General features: G+C 37.8%; 1 protein-coding gene and 1 long non-coding RNA gene across 6 annotated transcripts in view; one reads left to right on the forward strand and one right to left on the reverse strand.

Annotated features, from left to right (window-relative positions):
- The window catches only part of fyb1b (FYN binding protein 1 b), a 34,597-nt gene extending 14,139 nt beyond the window's left edge, over nucleotides 1-20,458 (reverse strand). The window contains exons 1-19 of one of the 5 annotated variants that reach the window (XR_004335540.1): nucleotides 20,191-20,458; nucleotides 16,073-17,003; nucleotides 11,817-11,949; nucleotides 11,633-11,706; nucleotides 11,142-11,164; nucleotides 10,129-10,187; nucleotides 9,408-9,531; nucleotides 9,108-9,267; nucleotides 8,529-8,646; nucleotides 8,232-8,251; nucleotides 8,024-8,096; nucleotides 7,794-7,877; nucleotides 7,313-7,353; nucleotides 6,995-7,076; nucleotides 6,735-6,834; nucleotides 5,868-6,030; nucleotides 5,685-5,718; nucleotides 5,523-5,554; nucleotides 5,150-5,401 (exon numbers count right to left, since the gene is read on the reverse strand). Coding sequence is in view for 4 of the 5 variants with exons in the window: in XM_032538975.1 (XP_032394866.1) it covers nucleotides 5,379-5,401; nucleotides 5,523-5,554; nucleotides 5,685-5,718; nucleotides 5,868-6,030; nucleotides 6,735-6,834; nucleotides 6,995-7,076; nucleotides 7,313-7,353; nucleotides 7,794-7,877; nucleotides 8,024-8,096; nucleotides 8,232-8,251; nucleotides 8,529-8,646; nucleotides 9,108-9,267; nucleotides 9,408-9,531; nucleotides 10,129-10,187; nucleotides 11,142-11,164; nucleotides 11,633-11,706; nucleotides 11,817-11,949; nucleotides 16,073-17,003; nucleotides 20,191-20,193 (2,277 nt within the window). In the remaining variant the exon portion in view is untranslated. Of the gene's footprint in view, nucleotides 1-4,668; nucleotides 5,402-5,522; nucleotides 5,555-5,684; nucleotides 5,719-5,867; nucleotides 6,031-6,734; nucleotides 6,835-6,994; nucleotides 7,077-7,312; nucleotides 7,354-7,793; nucleotides 7,878-8,023; nucleotides 8,097-8,231; nucleotides 8,252-8,528; nucleotides 8,647-9,107; nucleotides 9,268-9,407; nucleotides 9,532-10,128; nucleotides 10,188-11,141; nucleotides 11,165-11,632; nucleotides 11,707-11,816; nucleotides 11,950-16,072; nucleotides 17,004-20,190 lie in introns of those variants that run through there. The other 4 variants (XM_032538977.1, XM_032538976.1, XM_032538975.1 and 1 more) reach the window with 4 other exon arrangements.
- Nucleotides 4,143-15,866, forward strand: LOC116703909 (uncharacterized). Its single transcript, XR_004335541.1, has 3 exons — nucleotides 4,143-4,373; nucleotides 15,250-15,264; nucleotides 15,856-15,866. It is a non-coding gene; the product is annotated as an uncharacterized LOC116703909 (long non-coding RNA).
- Nucleotides 20,459-23,085: the final 2,627 nt, after the last annotated feature.

Below are 23,085 nucleotides of genomic sequence, written 5' to 3' on the forward strand. Positions count from 1 at the left end.
TGGGTTTGTTTACCTTGATTACAGAGCCAAAGGTAGATGGCAAGCTTGAGACTGCTACAGCAAAAGATATTTGTGAAAAAGTATGACTATTTAAGGCGACAGCTTAGAAATTTAGCTTAACTGTCTGCAGACAAGCCTGTAGTTGCTTACTCATGATGCCTTCATACTGTACATACATCTGAATAGCTGAGAATGTTATGTTTTATGAATTTACAATTAAAGATGTCTTATTAAATAAGAGCATTTTAAAACTCTGGAAATTAGTTGGTTCCAGATCAGATCAACTTTACTATGAACTGAATAATTGGACCTCAGTGGTAATTTTTTTAAGCATAATATGGTAGCAGGAAACAAATATCTTTGTCCAACTTTAGCAAAAAGTTACCATTCATTATTTCTCTGCAATGGACCCGTCCTAAAGAGGAGCAGCGGTCAGCCCGGGCACACCAACTGAGGACTAACTTCAGTTCTGAGGCCTGTGTCTTGTACAAAAGCAATGATAGTATTTATAATAGCTGACAATGTGTTTTGATGTGAGAGGAAATGGAACACACACGTGGAGAACATGCAAACTCCACATAAAGAGATCAGGTCAATGATCTGGTGATTCAGGACTATTGTGAGGCAACCGTGCAAACCACTAGACTACCAGGCATCTGCAATAACACATTCTGCAGACAGAGCTGTTTGAGACAAAAGAACAGCTTCTTGGAATGACTTGTACATACTTCCTCCCTGTAAATATAAGAAATATATTTTTCTAGTTGAAATATAGAGGCTTATTTTCTGTAGTGTGATTTGTAAGCACTGGCAAATGTGAAGTCAATTCATTTATTATCCCCTTAAATGACTGAAATTTGTTTTTTTTATCATGCTTGCTTCCATTTATTCATTTACAAGTATTCCACAACTGGAAAGAAAGTGGATGTATCAGAGGTAACCATATATTAGGCAATAATTGCCTTAACCCATAATGATTTTTAAATAAACAAGACTTCAATTTATTTCATGGTTAGTATTTCAAAGCTTGCCTCATTGGCTCCATGTGTACAATGATAATCCAAATAAAGCAAATGTATTTTATGAGTTAACTGAGTGAATTAATTGATTGCCTTACTGAGACTTGCTTACAAACTAAAATGACTTGATACTAATTACGGTTTAACTCATTATTCACCAACTAAGCACACTCACCACACCACAGGAAACTAGTTTAACTTGTTTAAGTTACATGTAGCAACATGGAATGTTTAAATAATCTATTTTGCCACTTGTCCATTACAATTATAATAGCATGCGTGTACTATATAATGCTATGAGGTATTGTAGAGTACATAATGAAGGTTACAATATTACACAACACACAAGTATTGAGGAAACATGTCTGTCCACACTGCACTTTCTACTACTAGTCAGTGGTCCTGACCCCAATCCTGGGATTGCTGCTAAACTAGGCCAGGATTACAACCATGGCTAATCTCCTACTAGAGGACACGCGCACGCACACACACACACACACACACACTTCTGTATTACATGCAACTCACTAACTACACCGGAAGAATAACTTTGAAAAGTGACGGTTTTCAAGAAGATCTTCTTGATTAAATTATATTAACTAGTTTGATTTGCTATTTTAGTATGAAGAGGAAACCCCCACAAAAAACACAAATAACTGATTACATGAAAAATAGGTTTTGTTTTTATTGAGTTTGGAACATAACTGCACAGGTTCAGAGACTGTTCATTTTAGGATGGTGTCAGAATTGGCTGCAGAAAGGAGAGAGAAAAGCGTAAAACATGTTAATATAACATTTTGTGGATATAATGTTGAAATGTGGGATGCCTCATTTTAATAAACAATAAAAGTAATGTTTGTGTGACAAACAGTTAAACAGAAGGAACCAAGAGTGCGGTCCTGTTTTACCTTCAGACAGTTGTTTGTAGATGCGCTCCTGCTCCTCTCTGGCCTTCTTCTCCACTTCCTCAACCCTCCTCTCCTCCTCAGCAAAGGGCTTTAGGTAATCTGAACAAGAAAAAACACACAATCAATCATTATTTCAAAACAAACATGGAACATTTATTGTAGCTCTGCGCAGTGTGCAAAATATCCTGACGACAGGAGTCCAGCATCATAAGCACACAATAAAAAGGTAGAAAGAAGTACAGTTACAGTATAATTATAGAAGTTTCATATACTTTAAAAAAGGTCAGAGCAGGCCTTGGTCAGACAGATGGATTTTCTTATTTTTTACTAGTTATACAAGGACTGTTTAATGTATGTATGTATTTCTTTGGAAAAGATTTGTTTATAGTTCACGTGGGCTGGCACTGGTTTATGTTTTTTGGACTACATAAGACTATTAAAAACATTTATATGAAAGGAACTTTACTAGTCACTCCCTTCTGTCTGACTGTTGCCCTTGGAGTTCGGACATTGAGGAACACTACTGGCGCATGCGCAGACATGAACTTACCGAACCGCTGTTTCCCATAGAACACGCCTAGCAGCAGAGCAGACCACCTGGCCGTCTGAAATAAGCAATTCAAACGTTTTAACTAGTGAAGCAACTTTTACGAACCAGCTAACCTAACTAAGTACGACATATGAGCAAAACAGCTATAGATAGTTAATAATACAATATATAACAACACCACTGCAGCTCATGTGACCAACTTTTAAACAGTATTTGCTGAGAGTGCTAACCTTGAATTTTTGTTACGGTTCTGTCTTTACCAATAACGTTACCCAGAATGTGGTCACCGTTACAAAAATAACGTTAACGTGATGGGGGTGAAGTTCAGCTACTTGTTCTAAGACCCTTAATTCCGGATAACGTCATCTAGCTAGATAGCTAGTTAACGGTAGTAGGCAACCTAGATGGTGACTGAAATGACACTGCTAGCCATAATCACAAACTTTGCATTAGACAGACGTAGAAGCTCCAGAATGTAAGTTAGCGTTACACAGATGTTGGTAAATGTTCACCTGAACAGCCTGTCAATGTCATCGCTAGCAAACAAGGTCTAGCTAACATGATACTATAGCAACTGACATTAACGGCCAGTCCACCAATAGCTGCACATATAAAAAAAAAAAAATCTTTCGTTTCAAATTAATTTGTTCACTTTGAATGTAATAAATAACATCAATGACAATATTCTGGTCAAATAATGTGTTAATAATATTAACCTTACCTTGATGAGCGGCGACACTACGACTGGAGGTGCCATGGCGAAGCGAGGAAGTGACTTCCGGTCCGAGTCCGGGGGGGCGGAAGTATTCTAGCTAGCTGTTAATCTCATAGACAGTTAAAGAAAATCCGTTCTGTCAATACTAATGTCTTTAACTGTCTATGCTTAATACAGCCATGAGCTAATCATGGTTAAAACCACTGGGGCTCCATTTTAGCCACCGGAGCTGCATATTAGCCAAACGGAATTTTTACGAAATAAATATTATTTCCAGTGCTTTTTCTTTTCTTCTTTATTTTTAACTCCAAACAATGGCCTAAAGCAACAGACAGTTTCAGAGTGGACTCCCGCTTCACAAGGTAATGATGCCTAAACAGAGTTAGCAAAGAAATGCACAATTAGCTAAATAAATACATCGTTACTCAAACGTGAACATTTATCACATTAATTTAAAGTGATAAAAAGTGATTTTGCCAGATAAAAGAATCCGGCCAGTTATACTGCTCAGATATGGGCAATATTGCAAATGCAAGAAATACAATTTATACCATTTTTGCATGGAAGTCATGCAGGTGTACTGCTAGAAAACAGTGGAAACAATCCTGTGCATGTTTCAGGACCTTATGAATTTTTTTTAGCCTAGCATTTCCCCCAATTATTGGCACCCCTGAATTCATTCATGTGATGTTTACAGTAGCCTAGATGTCACTGATGTGGTCTTCATTTTGTTTTGTCAGTCAAGGGGCTTCTACCTCAACTGGGTCACCACCTCCATTTGGTAAAGCCGTGGACACAACTAAACATCCAACCAAATATGATTTTTAAATGTATGATCTGCTGATTATTTTCTCAATTAATCAAGACATTTTTACAAAAAATGTCCATCACAGTTTTCTGTATTCAGATTTTTTTTTTTTTGAAAACGATTTAGTTTGCAATGATATGAAAACATAGAAAAGCTAGAAAAAACCTTCATAAAATTGTTTGCATTTTTGCTTTGATTATTATTGTTGCTGATTTATTTTCTGTTGATCGAGCAATTAAGTAATCAACTAATTGTTTAAGCTCTTCATGTAAGTTGAAACTTAGTAAGTTTGGGTAGATATACCATGTATTATTCTTAAGTCGTATCTCTATTCTCTATAGTGTTGAATCAATAACATAATTGACAGCAAAAAGTGGTTTGCTATTGTTGTAGTTCCTGATGGCTTCCACTAGATGTTGCTGATTCCTCTCTTACACAGAAGCTGCACAAAGAAGGTCACGATTCAGGAGTTGCAAATTTTTTGCTGCTGAGTTTTTTGACTTGGAAACTGAAAAACGTCTCGGGTTACGTATGTAACCCTTGTTCCCCGAGATAGGGGAACGAGACACTGCGTCGATTACAACACTATGGGAATGCCCATAGTGTCGTAACCGACGCAGTTCGAGTTCCCCTCGAAGGGGAACTGGAAAAAAGTCCAGTTAAATGATCTTCCTTCATCCTCACACATCTCATACACCAGCACACAAGTTACCCAAGTTTACAAACATCACACAACTGTGTATTGTATTTGTTATAGTGAGATATATTCATACAACAGGAGCACTCTCTCTATACCAATTCTGCTTTTACAAACTAAGATGTGTAGAGAAAATCAAACATTTCACACATTTTCTTTGTCTGAAATTGCATTTTCATAATGTACAGTATTATTGAGGAAGTTTGGCACTGAAACAGAATCAAGAACTTGGGGCAAAGACATCAGAGTTAGTTTACATGTAGCAATGCAATGTACAGTATTATACCATGGGCATTAAGGAAAAGTCAAAATAGCAAGATATGAACAACATGTAGCTATTCAAATGAAATGCAAAACACAGTAGACATGTAAACAAACATGTACAGTGCTGTGGAGATTTCCAAATACTGTTGTTCTAACAAACGTTTCCCACTTTGTTAAAATGCTGCTACCCCATAAAATAGTTTTGTTGTTGTTTGAAGAAATACAATTTTGAAAGGATCACATTGTTCAGAGTATAACTAAAGCTAGCCTGATTCCAGATTCAAATGCTGGTTGACACATAATGAAGGAAAAGATGATAATTTGGTCTGATTATCAGGCTAAGCAAAAGCAGCTCCAGACATAATAAATAACATGAACAGTATCAGTGTAAAACAATACACCTAGTGCAGGAGGTTTTTAATCGTTGTCATAGATGCAATCTGAAAAGAAAAATTTAACATTGATTAGAAATGTTATTTCTATTATAAATAGTGATTTAGGTCAACTGTGTGGATATTACATATTTGTATGAACTGATGAAAAGATTTAGTGAAAACATACCATCTCTAATATCATCGTAGATATCACCATCGCTGTAAACGCAAAAAGGAAACTATCAGTACAGACAGTGTGTTTGTTTGTTAGTTTATTTGTGTGTGTGTGTGTGTGTGTGTGTGTGTGTGTGTGTGTGTGTGTGTGTGAGTACATGTTTGTGGTACTCACTCCGTTACAATGTGGCCAGTCGAAACATAACCAACTGTAAAATACACACAGACAGACTTTAGACTTGGAATGGGCCACTTTTGTGGTGCAAAGAATGACAAAGCTGTAGTGTAGAAACCTTGATCACATGGATTGTTTCTTTGTCTTTGCAAACACAAACCATAACAAGCAGGAGATACTCACACTTGCCCTCCTCGTTCCGACAGATGAGTTTGTTATCCACGGCTTTAACAATGACGTCCAGTGTCTCTCCTGCTTTGACTGGAAGCTCCTTCACACTCCACTTCTTGTTAGTAAGGGTTGGTTCGATGGTCACCTGGTACAGCACCTTTATTTCACCCTCATACTGAAAGAGAATTACATCATCAATACTGGGACTGTGCATACATTTTAGTTTTACGTTCTTGGTCAGATTTCCCAGGGTTGGTGAAAGATTCGGGTGCGCATATTTGGCGAAGGGGGTTATGGGTAGGCCTAAATCACTCAAGAATGTTTTTCAATCAAAAGAATGTCATTTGACATAATTTTGGACCATTATTGTCACCGTATCTGTGTCTAAAAACATGAGAAATGCTAGAGCAGACAATAAATAAATAACACTCAAACAGTTTAAAGAACAAACTTGGTAAAGAAGTCCACTGGGGATCAACTCCAACCATTGGATCTCAGGATCATTTAGTTAGTTTTGATGCTCACATTAATTTTACATTCATTCAACTTAGGTGCTGCCAAAAACGTCCCGGGTGCTGCACCTACGTCCTATAACTGTATGAAAAACCCTGTTGATGATGGCATCTTAGTTTTTAACGTATGAAGAATAAACAGTTATTAGGAGAGTTTGACCTTATAGTCACTACGATGAATATACCTAATATCCTAAAGAATTTATATTCAAATAGTTGTTGAAGTATTAGCTTTTAAAGTAGTAGCTTTTAAATTGGAGAGCAGCTGTTTTATTTATTTTTTTTGCGCTATTGGACTGTTCTAAGTTTTTCAGCAGGGATCCTGGTAACTGATAAACATGCCTAAAGACATTAAGGAGCAACAAACTTTAAACTTTTTCCTGAAGTCCTTCTCCTCTTTCTCAAACTTTTTCTGCTTCTTTGGGTCCATCTCTTCAGTCTTGCTTTTGACTTTCAGGGGTGGAAGGCTGGAGAGCAAAAACAAACGATTCTTTGGTCACTTTTTTGTTGTTGTTGGTCAACCACAATATGTCTAGAGTCTAACAGTTTTGAAAATACACTTGAACAAATGGATCTGAATGGACGTTATTGTAAGGTTATTTTGTCTTAAGATTGATGCAAATGTACCTGCTGATGGGAGGAAGGGGAGGCACATTTTGAGAGTCAACATCGTCGTATATCTCCTCATTAATTGCTGCGCCTGGCTGATCTGTGATAACACGTGGAAGAAGAAGTCAGTGATGTGAAAATGTTTTACTTTAAGACACCTAACATTAAGAGCAGACACATTTTAATCAGACTACATAAAACAATCGTCAGCTGTAAAGGATATAAAGAGAAGTTAGCATTTTGTCTAGTGAGGTTTAAAAAGTTTAAGCTATATATATATAGAGAGAGAGAGAGAGAATTTTTTTTTACATGGTAGCATATTACAGTGAGTGATACCTGAATTCCCCTCTGCAGTAAACTGGCTGGGTGGAGGCACTCTGGTAGAAAAATCAAGAAAAATCAAAATGTTACATAATTTATATCATGACAATGTAAAAAATTCAAAGCTAATTCAAAGCAGCCCAAATGAAAAATCATACTAGTTAGTATACTTGAGGGTGTTAGCGGCAGATGGTGCCCTGATTTTTTGATCAAGTCAACAGTCATAAATCAATTACAGTCATGCAAATGTCTCGAGAAGATGAGTAAAGTCATAGATCAGCTGCACTGATTGTAATCATAGAAACAAATCTTTGATTTCAGTTTGTCAATTAGCATCCTTCGGTGTGATCTGGTCTGGGGAGAAAATCAACATCACAAAGCAAATTCATCTGAGAGGAATTGTTTAAACATTAAAAGGGAGGAATGACAGCTGAAAGATTAGGGATTAACAACAGTGGACAGTAAATGATTGGTCTTACAACTGAGTGTATTTTACTCTTTATTGCTGGCGAGACGTCTGTTCCGGTCAAACATCCACAGGAAGCCACGAGGCTTCGTAGTGCAAGACCTGGAGTCTGGACTAGAGAGCCAACCAAGGATGAAAAAAAACCTGCATTTCTTTTTCTGTTTACTTGTTTTTCTACTTTTTTTTTACTTTCCTGTGTATCCATCACAAGCATATTGTACTCGTTTTCAATTTACCCATTTAAACAAATCAGTTCTCACCTGACGTCCAGGTTTGGATCAACAACATCATCATATATTTCTCCTTCGTCTCCTGGTAGCGGGGGTAGAACAACTACAGGAAAACAGCAAGTACATTATGTAATAGTTACATGTTTAACTCTGTGAAACAACATTGACATTAACTGAATGCAAAGATTATAACTACGTGTAATGAATGACTTATAATATTGTGAAGTTTTATGCATACCTCCTGGTCTTTTTATCCCACTGTAGAGAAAGAGAGAGAGAGAGAAATGTGATATTAACATTGCAACAACAAAGCTTCCTAAATATGTCAGAACTGTAGTACTGGGTGCCATTGGGTATATCAAGCTGACAAAGGTTTGATTTTTTGCAAGGACAATTGCTAAATATTTCCAACTACTGTCTGTATGGATGTGTTGAGAAAAAAATAGTGGCTCCCATGATTTCACTTGTCTCCATTCTCACAAAAGTGCAACTCATCTGTGAAACTAACTGAGAGTTAGAATATATAATTCAGTACCTGTTATCAGGAGACACCACATCGATGTCATCGTATACTTCAGGGTCATACGCCTGCTGAACATGACTTTTCAGAGTGTTAAAGTCAATTTCCACTGACGTGGTCTTCACGTAACCAACTGTAAGAAACAAAGAGCAAAGTTAAATATTTAGTTGATTTCACAAAAATGTGAATATATAAAAAATAAACGATAATAAGGATAAGATTGATTGATTGAAATGTATTAAAAACATGTAAAAGAAAACAGAAACGGCCATACAGAAACTAAAGTTACACAAACTAAAAGAATAGAAATACATGAATAATAAATACAAAAACTTTTTTTATGTTCAAAAAGTAGTGGAGGAAGTATTTAATTCCACCCCTTCGCCATAATTCCTTGTTAGTTAACAGCTTCTTCAGTCATAAAAGTTTTTTTGTTTTAAATAAGACATTTAATAAAAGTCTTATCCTGTTTTTGCAGAGGGGACTGGAAGGATGACTGGCCAAAAAGAAAAAGCCAGGTGAAAGATGAAGCAAAGGCAAACATGAAGAAGTGAAGATAAATGAGACCAATCAGGATTACATGTGTGAACTTACTGGATCCATCCTCCGTCCGTCCCAACCATTTTCCCTCTGGGTTGCCCTGGACACGAATGATGTCCAGGCTTTGTCCCTGCTTCAGAGCAAGGTCAGTCTTAGTGCTTCGGCAATCCACCCGAGCTTTCCCTTGGTGGACGACTTCCAGGGGACCAACCAACTAACACACACACAGCCGTGCACAAACAGACAAAAAAGAAGAAGAGATTGTTACATTTATTTATATGACATGCTTTTGACAAAACAATGTATTTCTCAATTTTTAAGGGTCTAGCTTCATATTTAGTCTCGTTTGCTCACTTTGAACTTCTTTCTGGCATCTTGTTCCTTCTTCTCACGTTCCTTCTGCTCCTTCTTCTCAGCCTCCAGTCTTTTTTTCTCCTTCTCGTCTTTCTTCTTTTCTTGTTTTTGTTCGACCGCTTCCCTTTTGGGATCGAGAGAGAGTTGATAATAGATAGTAAATTATAAAATTGTGACAGATTGATAAACAAATGCACTGGCAAAATGTGGCTCCTAAGATTACACAGCATATGTTTTAAGAAAGAGGACAGCTAAATAAATGTCATTATGAAAATAATCAAAGTAATCTAAATGAAATGTCAACATGACCGATTGGCAGTGACAAAATACAAAAGCATACTTTATCTTACATTATAAAAATACCCAGTTAATCTATTTAATTGGGATCATTTCTTATAACGGAATCAATTATAGTATCTTAGCCTATGCTTATTTGCAGCACATCACTTGACAGGCTTTTCCAAAAGTGCAAAACACAAACAACACTAGAAACACAATTCATCAACTGAAAGTCCATGCGAGTGAGAATGAACGACTTCTTGTAGTGTTGCAAAACAACCACCAGAGAGTAGTGTTAGTGAAGTTAGACAAGAACACAGCTGCACTGGGATTAAAACCAACACTTGATTTGAGTGAGGGTGCTCAGTAAATTGTTAAATATGTTGAAGTACAACACTGAAGTCAGTGTGTTGGATAAACAGGTAAAGAAACACTCTCTCACCATCGTTCGTCAAGATCCTCATACATCTCTCCATCGTCATCATTGTCATCATTTTCCTCCTGGGCCGGAGAACACGCGAGTAAACACAGCATTAGTTCAGCAGCAATTAGTTCATTTTCATACCTCATACAGTACATACTGTATCATCCTTTTCACCTTTGCAGACCTTTTTAAAGACTTATAGACTATATATAAAGACTATATATATATAGTCTATATATAGGCTATATTATATATAATGCATATTTTATTCAATATTGTTTTCTATTTTTCGTATACTGTACCTCTTTACAATTGCATACGCAGAAATTTCCAACATGTAGTTCAGATTCTGAATTTCTACTGGGATTACTGCTGTATCTTTGCAAAGGGCCTAAATGCACCGATCCAACATTTGTCATTCACACATCCCTGGTACTTTGTTCTGAGGTCAATCTAACATATACTTACCACACAAAATGTATTGTCATTTACAGTACTCATCTTTTCTTTCTTGCTTATTTACTTACTGTGCTGTTGCTGTATGTTTTCACTACATGCTGCTACATACTGCACCCCTAAATGCAATAGTCACGTCCCCTTTAGAGGTAGAAATTAGGAAATCAATTTGCTGATTGAAAGACTTTGGTTAAGTTTAAAGATTTGTTGTGACTGACTGCAGTTTGTTCATTCCTTCCTAAGATATGTACATCAGTAAGTGAATGCGTAACCTTACATCCGGCATGAGATCAGCACTGATGCGATTGTCTTCAGTTCAGTCTGTTGTAGTTGTAGTCCAAGATGTCACTTTCAATTTAGTAAAAAACTAGCCTATACAATCACATTTTAAATAAGGTTAATAGTGCTGCACTAGTCAGTTGTTCACTTTGAAAATTTAAAAGAAATTGGGAGTAAATGTCCCCTCTAGCGTCTTCATGAGCACACATGCATGTTCTGATCTTATTGTGTCTGCACCTGCACATGTAACTGCATGCAAATCTGTATTTATGTAATAGTAAATCAGCATGTCTCACCTTTGCCCTCTGACTTGGATGACCTAAAGAGAAACAATAAATCCACATTACAAGATATTTTGATCCTTGTGGAATTGCTACGATCATCATGATCCAACTCATACTTCATATCTGGCTATTTTTACTGGCTATTTATAGAGTTTCTCAAAAAATGTATCTATACATTCTGAATAATGTAAAACAACATTTATGTGTTTAAGTTTTACAGAATGAGAACTAAACTAGACAGTCTTGACAGCTATTGATAGAAACTACAAAAAACTGCACAGTGTTAGCCATATAGTATATCATATACAAATTACCCAGATAATAAGTTGGTAACAGTAAGACTATTCACAGCCAAGATATATTGGCTACTATACTTCCATGTATGTGGGTCATGTTCAGCATCACACAGTCTAGTTCTGTCTTCCTGTGGCGGTAAATACAGAAATGCCTTGCCGCATGGTCATGCCACATCACATTTGATCAAATAGTGAACATTACTGAACCTGAAGAAGGTGGTAGAGGTGGAGGAGCCTTCTCAAATTCGTCAACATCATCATAGACCTCATCTTGCTGGATCCTGAAAAGGACAGTCAGGATTTACCTCTTGTTAACTGGAGAAGCTTTATCCAGAGGACACTGCATGTACATTTGTAACTGTGTTTGTGTGTGCATGAATGTGGGGCTTACATCGCTCCAGGGTGTCGTGGAGGCAGACTAGGAAGTGCGGGCGGAGGGGGAGTTGGGGTCACCTGATTGCTATGGTTACTGGGGTGAGAAGCCGGAGGAGTTGGGAGAATGGGTTTCTTTAAGGTGCCAGGACCTGTAACCAAAACACATGGTGTTAAAATAGACAATTTACTGTAAGTGGCTTTACCCTTCAATGACTGTATATGTAGCAATAAATAAATAGATATATAGATAATTTCTTCAATCCCCAGAGGGGTAAATTGTGTGGTTGCCCATGCAAAAAGAAACCTCAAGTCAGACATGCCCCAACAAACAATATGACAATGTGAAAATACTCCATTACTGTACACGTTCTGTGTTTAAAATCAATTATCAGAAAAATTGAGTTAGAGTTTTCAAAAGTGGAAAGTCAGGGGGGCTGGAGCCAATCTCAGCTGACATCAGGCGAGAGGTGGCGTACACCCTGGACAAGTCACCAGTTATTAATCATTTATGCTCACATTCACACCTACAAGCAATTAAGAGTCAATAATGAACCTAACATGCATGTCTTTGGGCTGTGGGGAAACATAAGAAACCACGCCAACACACAGAGAACATGCAAACTTCACACAGAAGGACCCAAGCCCACCAGTGGGTTCAAACCTCCAACCCTTTAGCTGTGATGTGACAGTGCTAACCACTGCACCACCATGCAACCCCTGTCAGTGTTATATCTTATATTATTGAATTATGATCAGCAATGCATTACAGTGTAAGCAGCTTTCCACTGGTGGAGCTGATTTTTACTACTTTATATAGAGTTGAAGGATTTCATTTTATTACAATACTTTGCAGTCTGGTAGAAATTCTACCTCTGTAATGCAGAGGAGTAGAATTATTATAAAGTAGCAAAATTTTAAATAAGTATAGTACTTTAATTAATGTACCGGTAATTGATTCACAAACTGTGTTTAAAGTTTACAGTAAAGAAATCAAATGAAGCGACAACAACATCAAAACTGTTATTTTTGGTCTTCTGCATTTCAGCCAACAGCCATCCTTTACCTCTGTCTAAAAATCTATCCAGATCAGGTGTGTGTCTAAAAACCAAGCCTTTCACCCAAAACTGTCCCTGTTTGCTGGAACTTATTTCCTCATGTGGTAAAACAAACTCGGCTGTCAGAGCAGACTGCGAGGAGGAAGGAGAAAGCAGAAACTGGACAGGGAACTTGGCCGAATGAAATAGAGGAACCAAGTGTGTTTCTGTGACTTTAGTGTCTTATCTATAGCAACTTTACAGCCGCTTCTGTGCAACATGCACTAATTTTGTACAGGATGTACAAAAGGCATTTTCAAATGCTACATGAACATATCTTAAAATGCCAAAAGTAACTGATTTTAAAAGCTATCATGCAAAAGCAGAAGGTGTTTCTATTGTTGCTTGATCACTTGATAACTCTGCAAAACAACTGCAGGTGACGCATTGCTAAAGTCACTGAAACCACACAAACTTGTGAAGTTATTTTCACACTTCTGAAACTTATTCAAAAAGTCTGTCCACATTAGCGCTGAAATAGACAGAGAGAAAATGCACTTGAGACAACAAAATATTAAATGAAGAACCCCTTTTTTCTGACTGTAACAAGACCTGCAAACTGTTTACGGCCATCTGCCATTAAATCTTCTTGACAGCAAACACCTGGTTTAGCTTAGCTTTCAGAGAGTTTAGATAACATTATGTTGAAATCCATTGTACTGTTTGATTTGGTGTATTTGTTGCATATCGATTGGGACCAGGGGGACCAAAGACATATCATAACAAATGTGAAAACAAGTGATGGGAATGCAGCCAGATAAAGTATTCCTGTCTGTGGGGCCACATGTGCTTACCTTATGACTGGCAGAATCTACTAAAAATCTATTCAACAGCTGTTAAAGTCATTTGTTCAGTATGTTGCCTTCTTAATGGTTATGAATTAGATAGAAAGGAGATTTATAAAGAAAAATCAATTAAATGTATACTTTAGACTCTACTTAGACTATACTTTAGATTTACGTAAGCTTTAGTAATTCAAGTCAATATATATTTTGCAGCAGAGAGTTGAGAACAAATTACATATCCAAAAGATTAGAGCCAGATAAATCAGCAACCTCTATTGTAGCCATGAATTTACTGAGGTCATGAGTCCATATTTCCACATGCAGTGCAACCCCATCCCCATAAGAAATGTTTAATTTCTTTTTTTCATGTTTTTCAGTTAATATATATTATATGTACATTTTATGAATGTCAAATTCATGTTTCAAAGAGGTCCCCACAGTTTTAGGAATATAATTCAGTTGGAGAAATAACACTCTTTCTATCAAGCCTACAGATATTGACTATAAAACTATGATCATAAGAATCAGGATATTAAAACACTAAATTCCCCAAATCAAAATGTCCTCAGTCTCCTTAATGGCACATAGTCCTCACAAATGACACTATCACTGCAAGAGGACAAATGGCGTTTTTCTATTTCATGGTACCTCCTCAACTTGCCTCGACTCTCGCCTTTTTTTGGTTTTCCATTATGAAAAAAAGTCCCTGGTACCTGCTAACAAGTACTTTCTTTAGTACCACCGCAGTCAAGGTTCCAAGCGAGCTGAGGCAATACCACTAGGTGACACAAAAACCTGCAGATTACTGATTGGTCGGAGAGAATCCTCACTATTCACTGCGTCATCACTGCTAGTGACAAACAGGGGTGTCCTGAACAAACCCGCCGTGTTGAAATAGTTTATCCAGCGTTGTTTTTGTTTTTTTGCTGCCTCCAGCTTCTTTTGAACCTAAAATTGTCTTTTGGCTGTGGCAACAGCCGCATGCCGAGAATCAAAAAACACACCCATTTGACATTCTGGGTGCGTGTCGCGTTAGGTCACGGCCAGAGGTGGGTAGTAACGAGTTACATACTCCGTTACATTTACTTGAGTAAGTTTTTGAAAAAATGTTACTTCTAGGAGTAGTTTTAAATCACTATACTTTTACTTGTACTTGAGTAGATTAGTGAAGAAGAAACTGTACTCTTACTCCGTTACATTAGGCTACAAGGAGCTTGTTACTTTTCTTTTTACCTCTGTGGTATTCTACGTGTCATTGTTTTTACCCCAGCGTACGTCTCCTTTTAATGTTTTATTTTGACAGAGAGAGAGTCTTCCGCTTAAGGCTCTACCACGGGACTGTGTTCCACCAATCAAACGGCGTTGTGCAGTCACATGACCATACTCGTTCTCAGCGGCGGGACCATGGACTGTATATATCTATGGGCGGGACGTGTTAGCTTACAGTCGTAGCAAAACAAAGAATGTCGCCAAGGCAACACAGACGTGGAGGAACCCCCCGGCCTCATAGTGAAAGCCTGGTTACCTTTTAGGAAAAGTGCGAAACAGCAGCTTAATAGACGTTACTTAGTTACTCACTACTTGAGTAGTTTTTTCATCAAGTACTTTTTTACTCTTACTCAAGTAATTATTTGGATGACTACTTTTACTTTTACTTGAGTCATATTATTCTGAAGTAACAGTACTTTTACTTGAGTAAAATTTGTGGCTACTCTACCCACCTCTGGTCACGGCAGTTTCCTGCTATGACGACCAGCCACGGCTCGCCTCACGCATGAGGCGATACTAGTCCGCAATGGAAAAAGGAGGACGGGGCACCGCGGCTGAGTCGAGTCCAGCTGAGTCAAGCAGGTACTATGTAATGGAAAAACGCCAATAATGTCTCTAACTTTAAATGTGTTAGAGTTCATTCCAGTAGTAACGTGTCTTCTACAGTTCGGAACTCAAGGCCCAAACTTTACCAATTCAGAAGTAGTAGATTTGATTCATTCTTTATACTTTATACAAACAAAGGAACCCCCAAAGGGGATGAATAAGCAAATGGCCACATGTAACAGAGCTCTTTGTAACATGCAAAGGTAAAAGCAAGAACTTTTCTGCTGAATCTTAATGAAGAATGCCTGCTTGAATTTGTGTGTGACACAAAGTGGGATCACACATCTTTGAGACCTTTGAGAGTGTGAAGTTGTTGTTATTTTTGGATGGGGCTTCGGATTACATTTTAAAATGTAACTTTGTCATGCATTGCTCTACAGTGAGGATTGATTTGTTTAAATACTATTATGTATATTCACTCACTGAATTAGTGTTTACTTCCAGTCATAATTAATAGTGTTCATCTGTGGTGTCACTATTAAACAAAACAAAAATACTGTTAATTAAGTCCTACTTACCATTATCAGATGCCACAGCACCACTTCTAAAGCTCTCCAGGTTGACATTGGGGGGTCGATTGGGCTTGGCAGGAGCAGGGCCCAAAGCCAAACTGTTGGGGAGGGAGTTACGCTTGGGGCCTGACGTGGCGTCACTGATAATGCTGCTAGTTTGAGGAGAAGGCTTCGAAGGTTTTTTGATGCTAGGTTTTTTACTGGCTAATGGTATTGGAGGAAAGACTGAATTAGTAGCAGTGAGGGGTGGTTCCTTGGCTTTGTCTGCTTTCACACCACTATCCGACTCTTTGTTGAAGGTATTCTGAGCGGTCCTGAAGTTGGGGGGCGGCTTAAAACTGTTTGTCGGAGTGTTTGCAGTGTTCGTACCAGCTCCTGAAGATTCTTCATTTTGCTGCTTTAATTTTGCAAAGCTGCTGCTTCGTTTTTGTTGTAAACCTCCACTACTGTCTTCTTTCATCCAGCTGGGCTTGGAGGTGGATGCTGGAGAGGGTTTAGGAAAGGCAGGTTTGGGGTCAGACACGGTGGAGCTCGGGGAGGGCTTGCTGAGAGGGGGCTTCTGTAGAGGGCCTTTAGCTTCAGGAGCCTGCAAAGATGGCTTCAAGGGTTTATTAACAAGGAAAGGTTTTTTGTTGGTGTCATCCTGGGTGTTTTCAAACCGGCTAGCCAAGGCTTTTGCTTTGTTTGGTTCATGTGCCTCTGTGTCACTTTTAGTTGATACTGTATTTTTTAGAAAAGTGGGTTTTGGAGGAATATTTATTGCACTGCCTGAGAGGCTCTCTAGTACATTTTTTTTGGGCTGTATGTTCGGGCCAGATGAGAGGGTGGGGTGCAGGGGTTGTTTGATGCGTCCAGCCGACGTGGAAGAAGTCTCGTCGGTGCTCCCCCCACTCGCTTGGAAGCGAGCCATCATGGCCTTTACATCGGCTTTGTTTTCCTAGAAAGAATGGAAGAGGATCAGAAGTAGAGTTAATAATCAGAATAAAAAATAAGATTTGGATGTGCTGTGCATGCTAGAATGTACAATGACTTTAGCAAACAAAAGTCCTAAAAAGAAAAACAGAAACTGCTTGACAAAGCAAAAGAGGAATAAACGCAAACAAAATTCACAAATTCTGCATCTGACATGAAAGTTCACATAGAAACAAAAAGTTGCACAACTTTAAAATACCTTCCTATCAGGGCATTTCAAATGAATGTAATTCCGGCTCTCGCCGTGGTTACTCATTACCTCCTCCAAGGAGTTGAGGAGGAAAAAGTACTGGCCTGATTTGTGGAAAGCCATAACGTGGGCCAAGAAAAAACCATTTGAAAGTTTTCAAAAAGTTGAAGCAGATCCAATTCACAGGAAGGACACACAAATTAACATTGTTTGGAGTATGTTATGTCATAGACATAAAAACATTTGAAACACACATCTGCTGCTACGAGCACTGCTTTCCCATACATACAGTACACTGCACAGTTTGTGGTCTCCCAACAGGTATATCAATATGACATTGTTACTGTGTTTGTGTTTCAAAATAACCACATATTGGTGTGGCTGAATAACCCAATGGAAATACTGGGTCAAAATTATTTATTTTTGGTGTGATCGATGACCCAGTGGTTTTTATGCTTATGGGTACTGGGTCAGTGCTAGGTTGACCCAAATTGGGTTCAAATTAAATTAGTGTGTAGTTGTATCTGTTTTTTCTCTTTTCTCTAGGCCACTCATAAACTACTAAATGAATGTCCTGTAATCTATTGTTTTCTTAATTTACCTAAATAAAAGCTCTTTTCTATGCTATGGAAACTATTTATATTATTTGGATAATGTAGCCTATACAAAGATGAGAAATGGGAACCAAAATCAATTCTTCACATGATATTAAAAGGTATAAATAAAAAGCAAATAGGATATGTCAAAAGACAATGTTAGATAAAGGTTAAACAACACGTTGAAGCAAATTGTAATATGTTAAATAGGAATTACTATAAAATAGATGGTTTTACACATTCTTCAGTGTAGGTAAACAAAAAATACTTTTGTTGGGTATTGTTGAAGAAGAGAGAGGGATATTAACGCTATGCCTGTTTTGAGGATGTATGATCCTTAGCAACAAAATAATTTAAACTGTATTAATGCAATTTGATTGTTTATTACACTGAAAAGAAGTCTATAAAAAGAAATACAGTATATAGTGTTGCTTTGGCTGAGGAACAAATGGATGCATTCAAACCTCTTGGTACTCTGTGGTAAAATGAACTGACCAAGCAGCAGCCACACCTATTGTAATGAGGCATGACTGAGGTATGACTGGGGTCAGTACCATACCAGGAAGTGTAGATAAGAGCGTGCTATTCATACAGCAGAGCATGAAAGTTTGGTGTGGTGTGGGGGGGGGGGGGGGGGGGGGGGGGGGGAGGAGAACGGTACAACAGAAAGTAGAAATGTACTGCATGAAGCTAAATGGGAAGTTAAACCACAGTGAATATCAGATCTTATAACAATATAATATAATAAAACCCAGTTAGAATATTGTAAAAACAGTCACACTTACACCAAAACCATTCAGTTGCCAGAAAAAATAAGAAGCTACTGTATGGTATTGTAATCAGAATGATCTCAGTATGATGAAAGGCCAAGTCAAACTTATTAGTATAACTTATATCATCTTCTACCGACCATGTCTCCTAAAAATTATGTTTATTATGTGTTTTTTCCTTCTCATTTAGCATAGAGGTTGTAGTAAAACATTATGGTTTTGCTTAAATACTGAAAACACCGATCCTTTCATAACCTTAACTTGCCAAAACATAAAAAATGTGAATCATGCTTTTGTAACATCAAGCAGATATTGTGGGAAAAGAAATGTACTGTTTGAACATTTTGAAGCTTTGCAGACTGGACTCCACTGTCCACTCATCTATCCAACCATCATCCAAAATATAGCACTGCAGCTATTCAGTTAGTTATCCCTCCAAAAGGGAGAAGATAGTGTTGTTGGAGAAGCAAGTCAATAGAGAAGCGAGTGATTATTCCACTGTGACACTGTGTGTGTTGTTGAGAAGGCCACTGCCAACGTTTTCCAACACATGAATCTGACAGCTTTAGTTAGTAGTTTACAAATAGTTTATAAAATACAATGTTTTATTATAAATTAAACTAGCCAACAATATGCAGGCTTTGGCTGAAGTGTCACTATAATGGTGCCACGAACATTTTGCAGTGGTGTTATTATGCAGCCTGTTAACACCAAGCATGACATGATGTGACTGCATGTCCCACCAGTTGAAATTACCACTTCTCTAAATGATTGTGCAGTTGACATTTTGGAAACGTAAAGATAAATTCTGTAAAATCCTGTAAGACCTCTCAGAATAATGCAACACAACTAAACAGAGCCCCAAACTGCGGTCAAAGTGACCATAAACTTTAGTCTTCTGAAACTGTATAGCTGTAAAAAAGTGTTTAGGTAGGATTTATTGCAGGGCTGTTAGACTGCATTAGTTTAAGCTAGGTATGACTAGTCTGGCAGCACACATTCTGGATAAGCACAGGTTTAGATTTGATTTACCCTGTATAGTTTTAGTGCTGTTGTATACGCAGTTATTAAACACAAGTGTATTTAAAGCAAAATGACCTGCAGAGAAAAGAATGAGAGAAAGAGATCTTTTAGTCAAAGCAAAGAGGAACCTATGTAATGAAAAGTGGAGGCCAAAGTTGTCTTACACAATCTAGATGACACAAAACCACACACATGCACGCACATACACACAAAATACCCTAATGGTGGCTCCTCTTTTACACAATATATATAAAGAAATGAAACAAAAACATAAAATTATATTAAAATAATCTTGTGTCTTAAATATTAGGATTAATAAAAGCCCACATATCGATACAGTGACTTTTTAGTCCAAGTTCTGTTGAATGCATTTTAAGATAATAATCTCTAATCATACATTGCAGTAACTTCCTCAAACAAATTACACTGTCAAATTCATAGGTACAAGAATGAATGGCTACTTGAAGGTGTTGAAGCATTCTTTCATAACATCGTGCCAAGGTACACCAGAGTAATTATTATATCTAAAAAGTGATTTCAAATACTTCTAGTTGACAGTTAAGTTGTACTCACCATACTCAGGACAGCTATCCCAGGCGCCTCTGCTAGGTGTAAATGGTTGGCATATAAAGTGGTGCTGAGTGTGTTTGTTCAGTGTATCTGTGTGAGTTTCTGTTGAGGTCGAAGAGCGAGAAAAGCACAAGATAAAGTGAATGACAAAGATAGTGACAAAGCATTAAGTGTGTGTGAGTGTGAGTGTGTTTGTATGTGGGAAGGATGTACTCTCCAGTTGGGTCAGTGAAATCAGCAGACTACTTGACTACTTCCTCTCTTGGTAGAATGTGTGTTTTAATGTGGCTGCGAGTCTCCCAGCCTCTGTTATCTGAGTATTTTGATCTCATAGATTTGCCTATACCTGGCAAACTCCCTCACTTTTCTTTTGTGCTCAACAGCTGATGCCCACTCCCTCTGTGGCACGTCAACAGAAAAACCACTGTGGTAGCAACCGTGTTAAACACTTTAAATGTGACATGAATAAAAATGATATGGCCATAATAAGCAACATCTACAGTAGACACTACAGTAATGATATGTCTGCATAACAACAAGACTACCTGTTTGCAGCCATGCTTCTTCCTTATATAATACTAACACAAGCATGACAACATACTCACAATGATAGCATGCTGATGTTTTGCAGGTACATGTTCACTCTTAGTTTAGAGTGTTAGCATGCTAAGATTAGCTAATTTTTGATTGTATTGGCATATGTTTTTTTTATATAGGCATGAAAAACTGCCACAGTAGTCATTTGTGACATGGTTTTTAATCAGTATAAAATATAGGTAAGATAATTGTTTGTAATTAAAGGCAAGCTTCTGTGGCCATTGGATGTCTGGTCCTAACTCATAAGATTATCTTTCACAAACAAATTAAACAAAATACAAATACTCATTGTTACTCAAATATGAAACCATGGGTAAAAAAAGGGACATGAAGGACATTTTAAACAGCAAGAAGAGGGCTTTTAGAGCTGGTAATAGGGAGGAGCTAAAAAGATCCAGGTGGACCTGAAACTGAAGATAAGGTTTTGTGGATTTGTTTTGTTAGTTTCTGCTTATAGTTTAGGAGGGGGGGAGTTCTGGGTCCGATGGGTCCGAGGCTTCTTCCTTCTTTGGTTCTTTTTGGCCAGACCTCCAGACTCTCATAGTTTTGGTTTAAAAAACCTTAGTTGTAAATAAATTTTGACCTAATTCGTCGGGTTTGGTATTAAATATGTTGACGGTCTCATTGAGCCTAAGTTGTGTTTGTTTGTGGTGGGCGTAACAGAGGCCAAAGATAACTACAAGAGGAAGCTGGAGTAAAAACTCTAGCAAAACAACGCAAGAGAGGTGTGGAATGACATGAGAACCATCACTGGTTTTTGGTCAGCTGACAGTGGGATTGAGGGAGGAGTGGATAGGGCAAATGAACTGAACCTGTTTTTTTAACAAGTTTAACTGAAGCCCCCAGCCTGTTGACTTCCAGAGTCAACTCAGAGATTTGTACAATCTATTGAAACAATCTTTTTAACTTAATCTGACCTTGTAACCTAATCTCGCTCACTTCTACATTATTTGTCTGTAAATATTTTTATTTATGTCTTATTGTAGATATGTTACTTTTACTGAATACATTTATGGTTGGTTGTTATGTGTGACGGTGTAAGGAATTGAAGACCAAAACGCAAAGACAGGCAGGCAGGCGAAAGGTTGAGATGAGGATTTCTTAACCGAAAAAAAAGGGCAAACACAAAAAGGATCTATTCATTCATTCATATTTATTATACAGGAAAGGTAAAAAAGTAACATTACATTACAATGTAAACGGGCCTGACTCAGTTTAAAAACTGGTTTTCAGCAGGTTCCTGTTCTGCAGAAACACAAAACATGGTTGCAGCACGTCGGGACAGACATTTGTACAGGACATCAATATGGAAAGACAAATTTAGACAACTAAAACAACAATACAGTTACATAAGGACAAATACATTTATACTAGACATCAGCTGGGCTAGACAAATACGGACAGTGCAAACAAGGCTTGGACAATACACCAGCAGATTAATTAATGCGTGCAAGTGTAATTGTTAAGAAGGAGCTATATGTATGCATTTTTGAAATATGTGATGGATGATAGTGTTCTGATGTGATGCGGAATGTCATTCCAAATCTTGGTGTATCTAAAAAAGGAAGAAGAAAAAAATGACACTTGAAGTTCAAACTGAAGCGGGCAAAAACGAAGTCCAAAATGCAGAAAAGGGAAAAAAACAGGATAACTAAACAAGAGCCCAGATACCTCAGGAAAGATTACCACAGGGACACAGAGACTGGAACACACTAGCAGCAACAAACAAACAGATCTGACAAGAGACAAAGGGAAAACAGAGGTAGCGAGCAAAGAAGGTGATACAACAGGTGAATCACATCAGGGTGGGGACGACAATCACAAAGGCGGGAAAACACAACGCCAGAAGTAAAACTAGACAGGACTAGACCATAGACCGGAGGACACACAAAAACTAAACGTATATATATATGTAACATGTAACTTCTTTTTTACTTAAAAAAGCAAAAAACATAGCCACAACAGACATGATTGTTTTCCTGTCTATGTTACAGAAATGTGTAGTTTAGGGTTATGAGAGAAGGTGGTGACAAGTAAGTAACATTTACCCACATAAACCAACTAAGGCTCACAACAGGCTGTGGTGAGCAGATTCCCCCAGGATGCACTGAGTGGAAGGCCCCTGTCAGGATCTTTCCCGAGTCCCCACCATTCATCAACCGTAAACACAATTTGCGTCTACCCTGTCTGGCTGCCATTCATTTGAAATTTGGGAGGTACATTACACCAACATGCAAATGTGATCATTCAGTCCGTTCCTGTATGTGTTATCTTGTTATTTTGATGTTATTTGCCTACCTA

This window comes from Etheostoma spectabile, chromosome 16 (genome assembly GCF_008692095.1).
Source record: "Etheostoma spectabile isolate EspeVRDwgs_2016 chromosome 16, UIUC_Espe_1.0, whole genome shotgun sequence".
NCBI classification, from domain to species: Eukaryota; Metazoa; Chordata; class Actinopteri; order Perciformes; family Percidae; genus Etheostoma; species Etheostoma spectabile.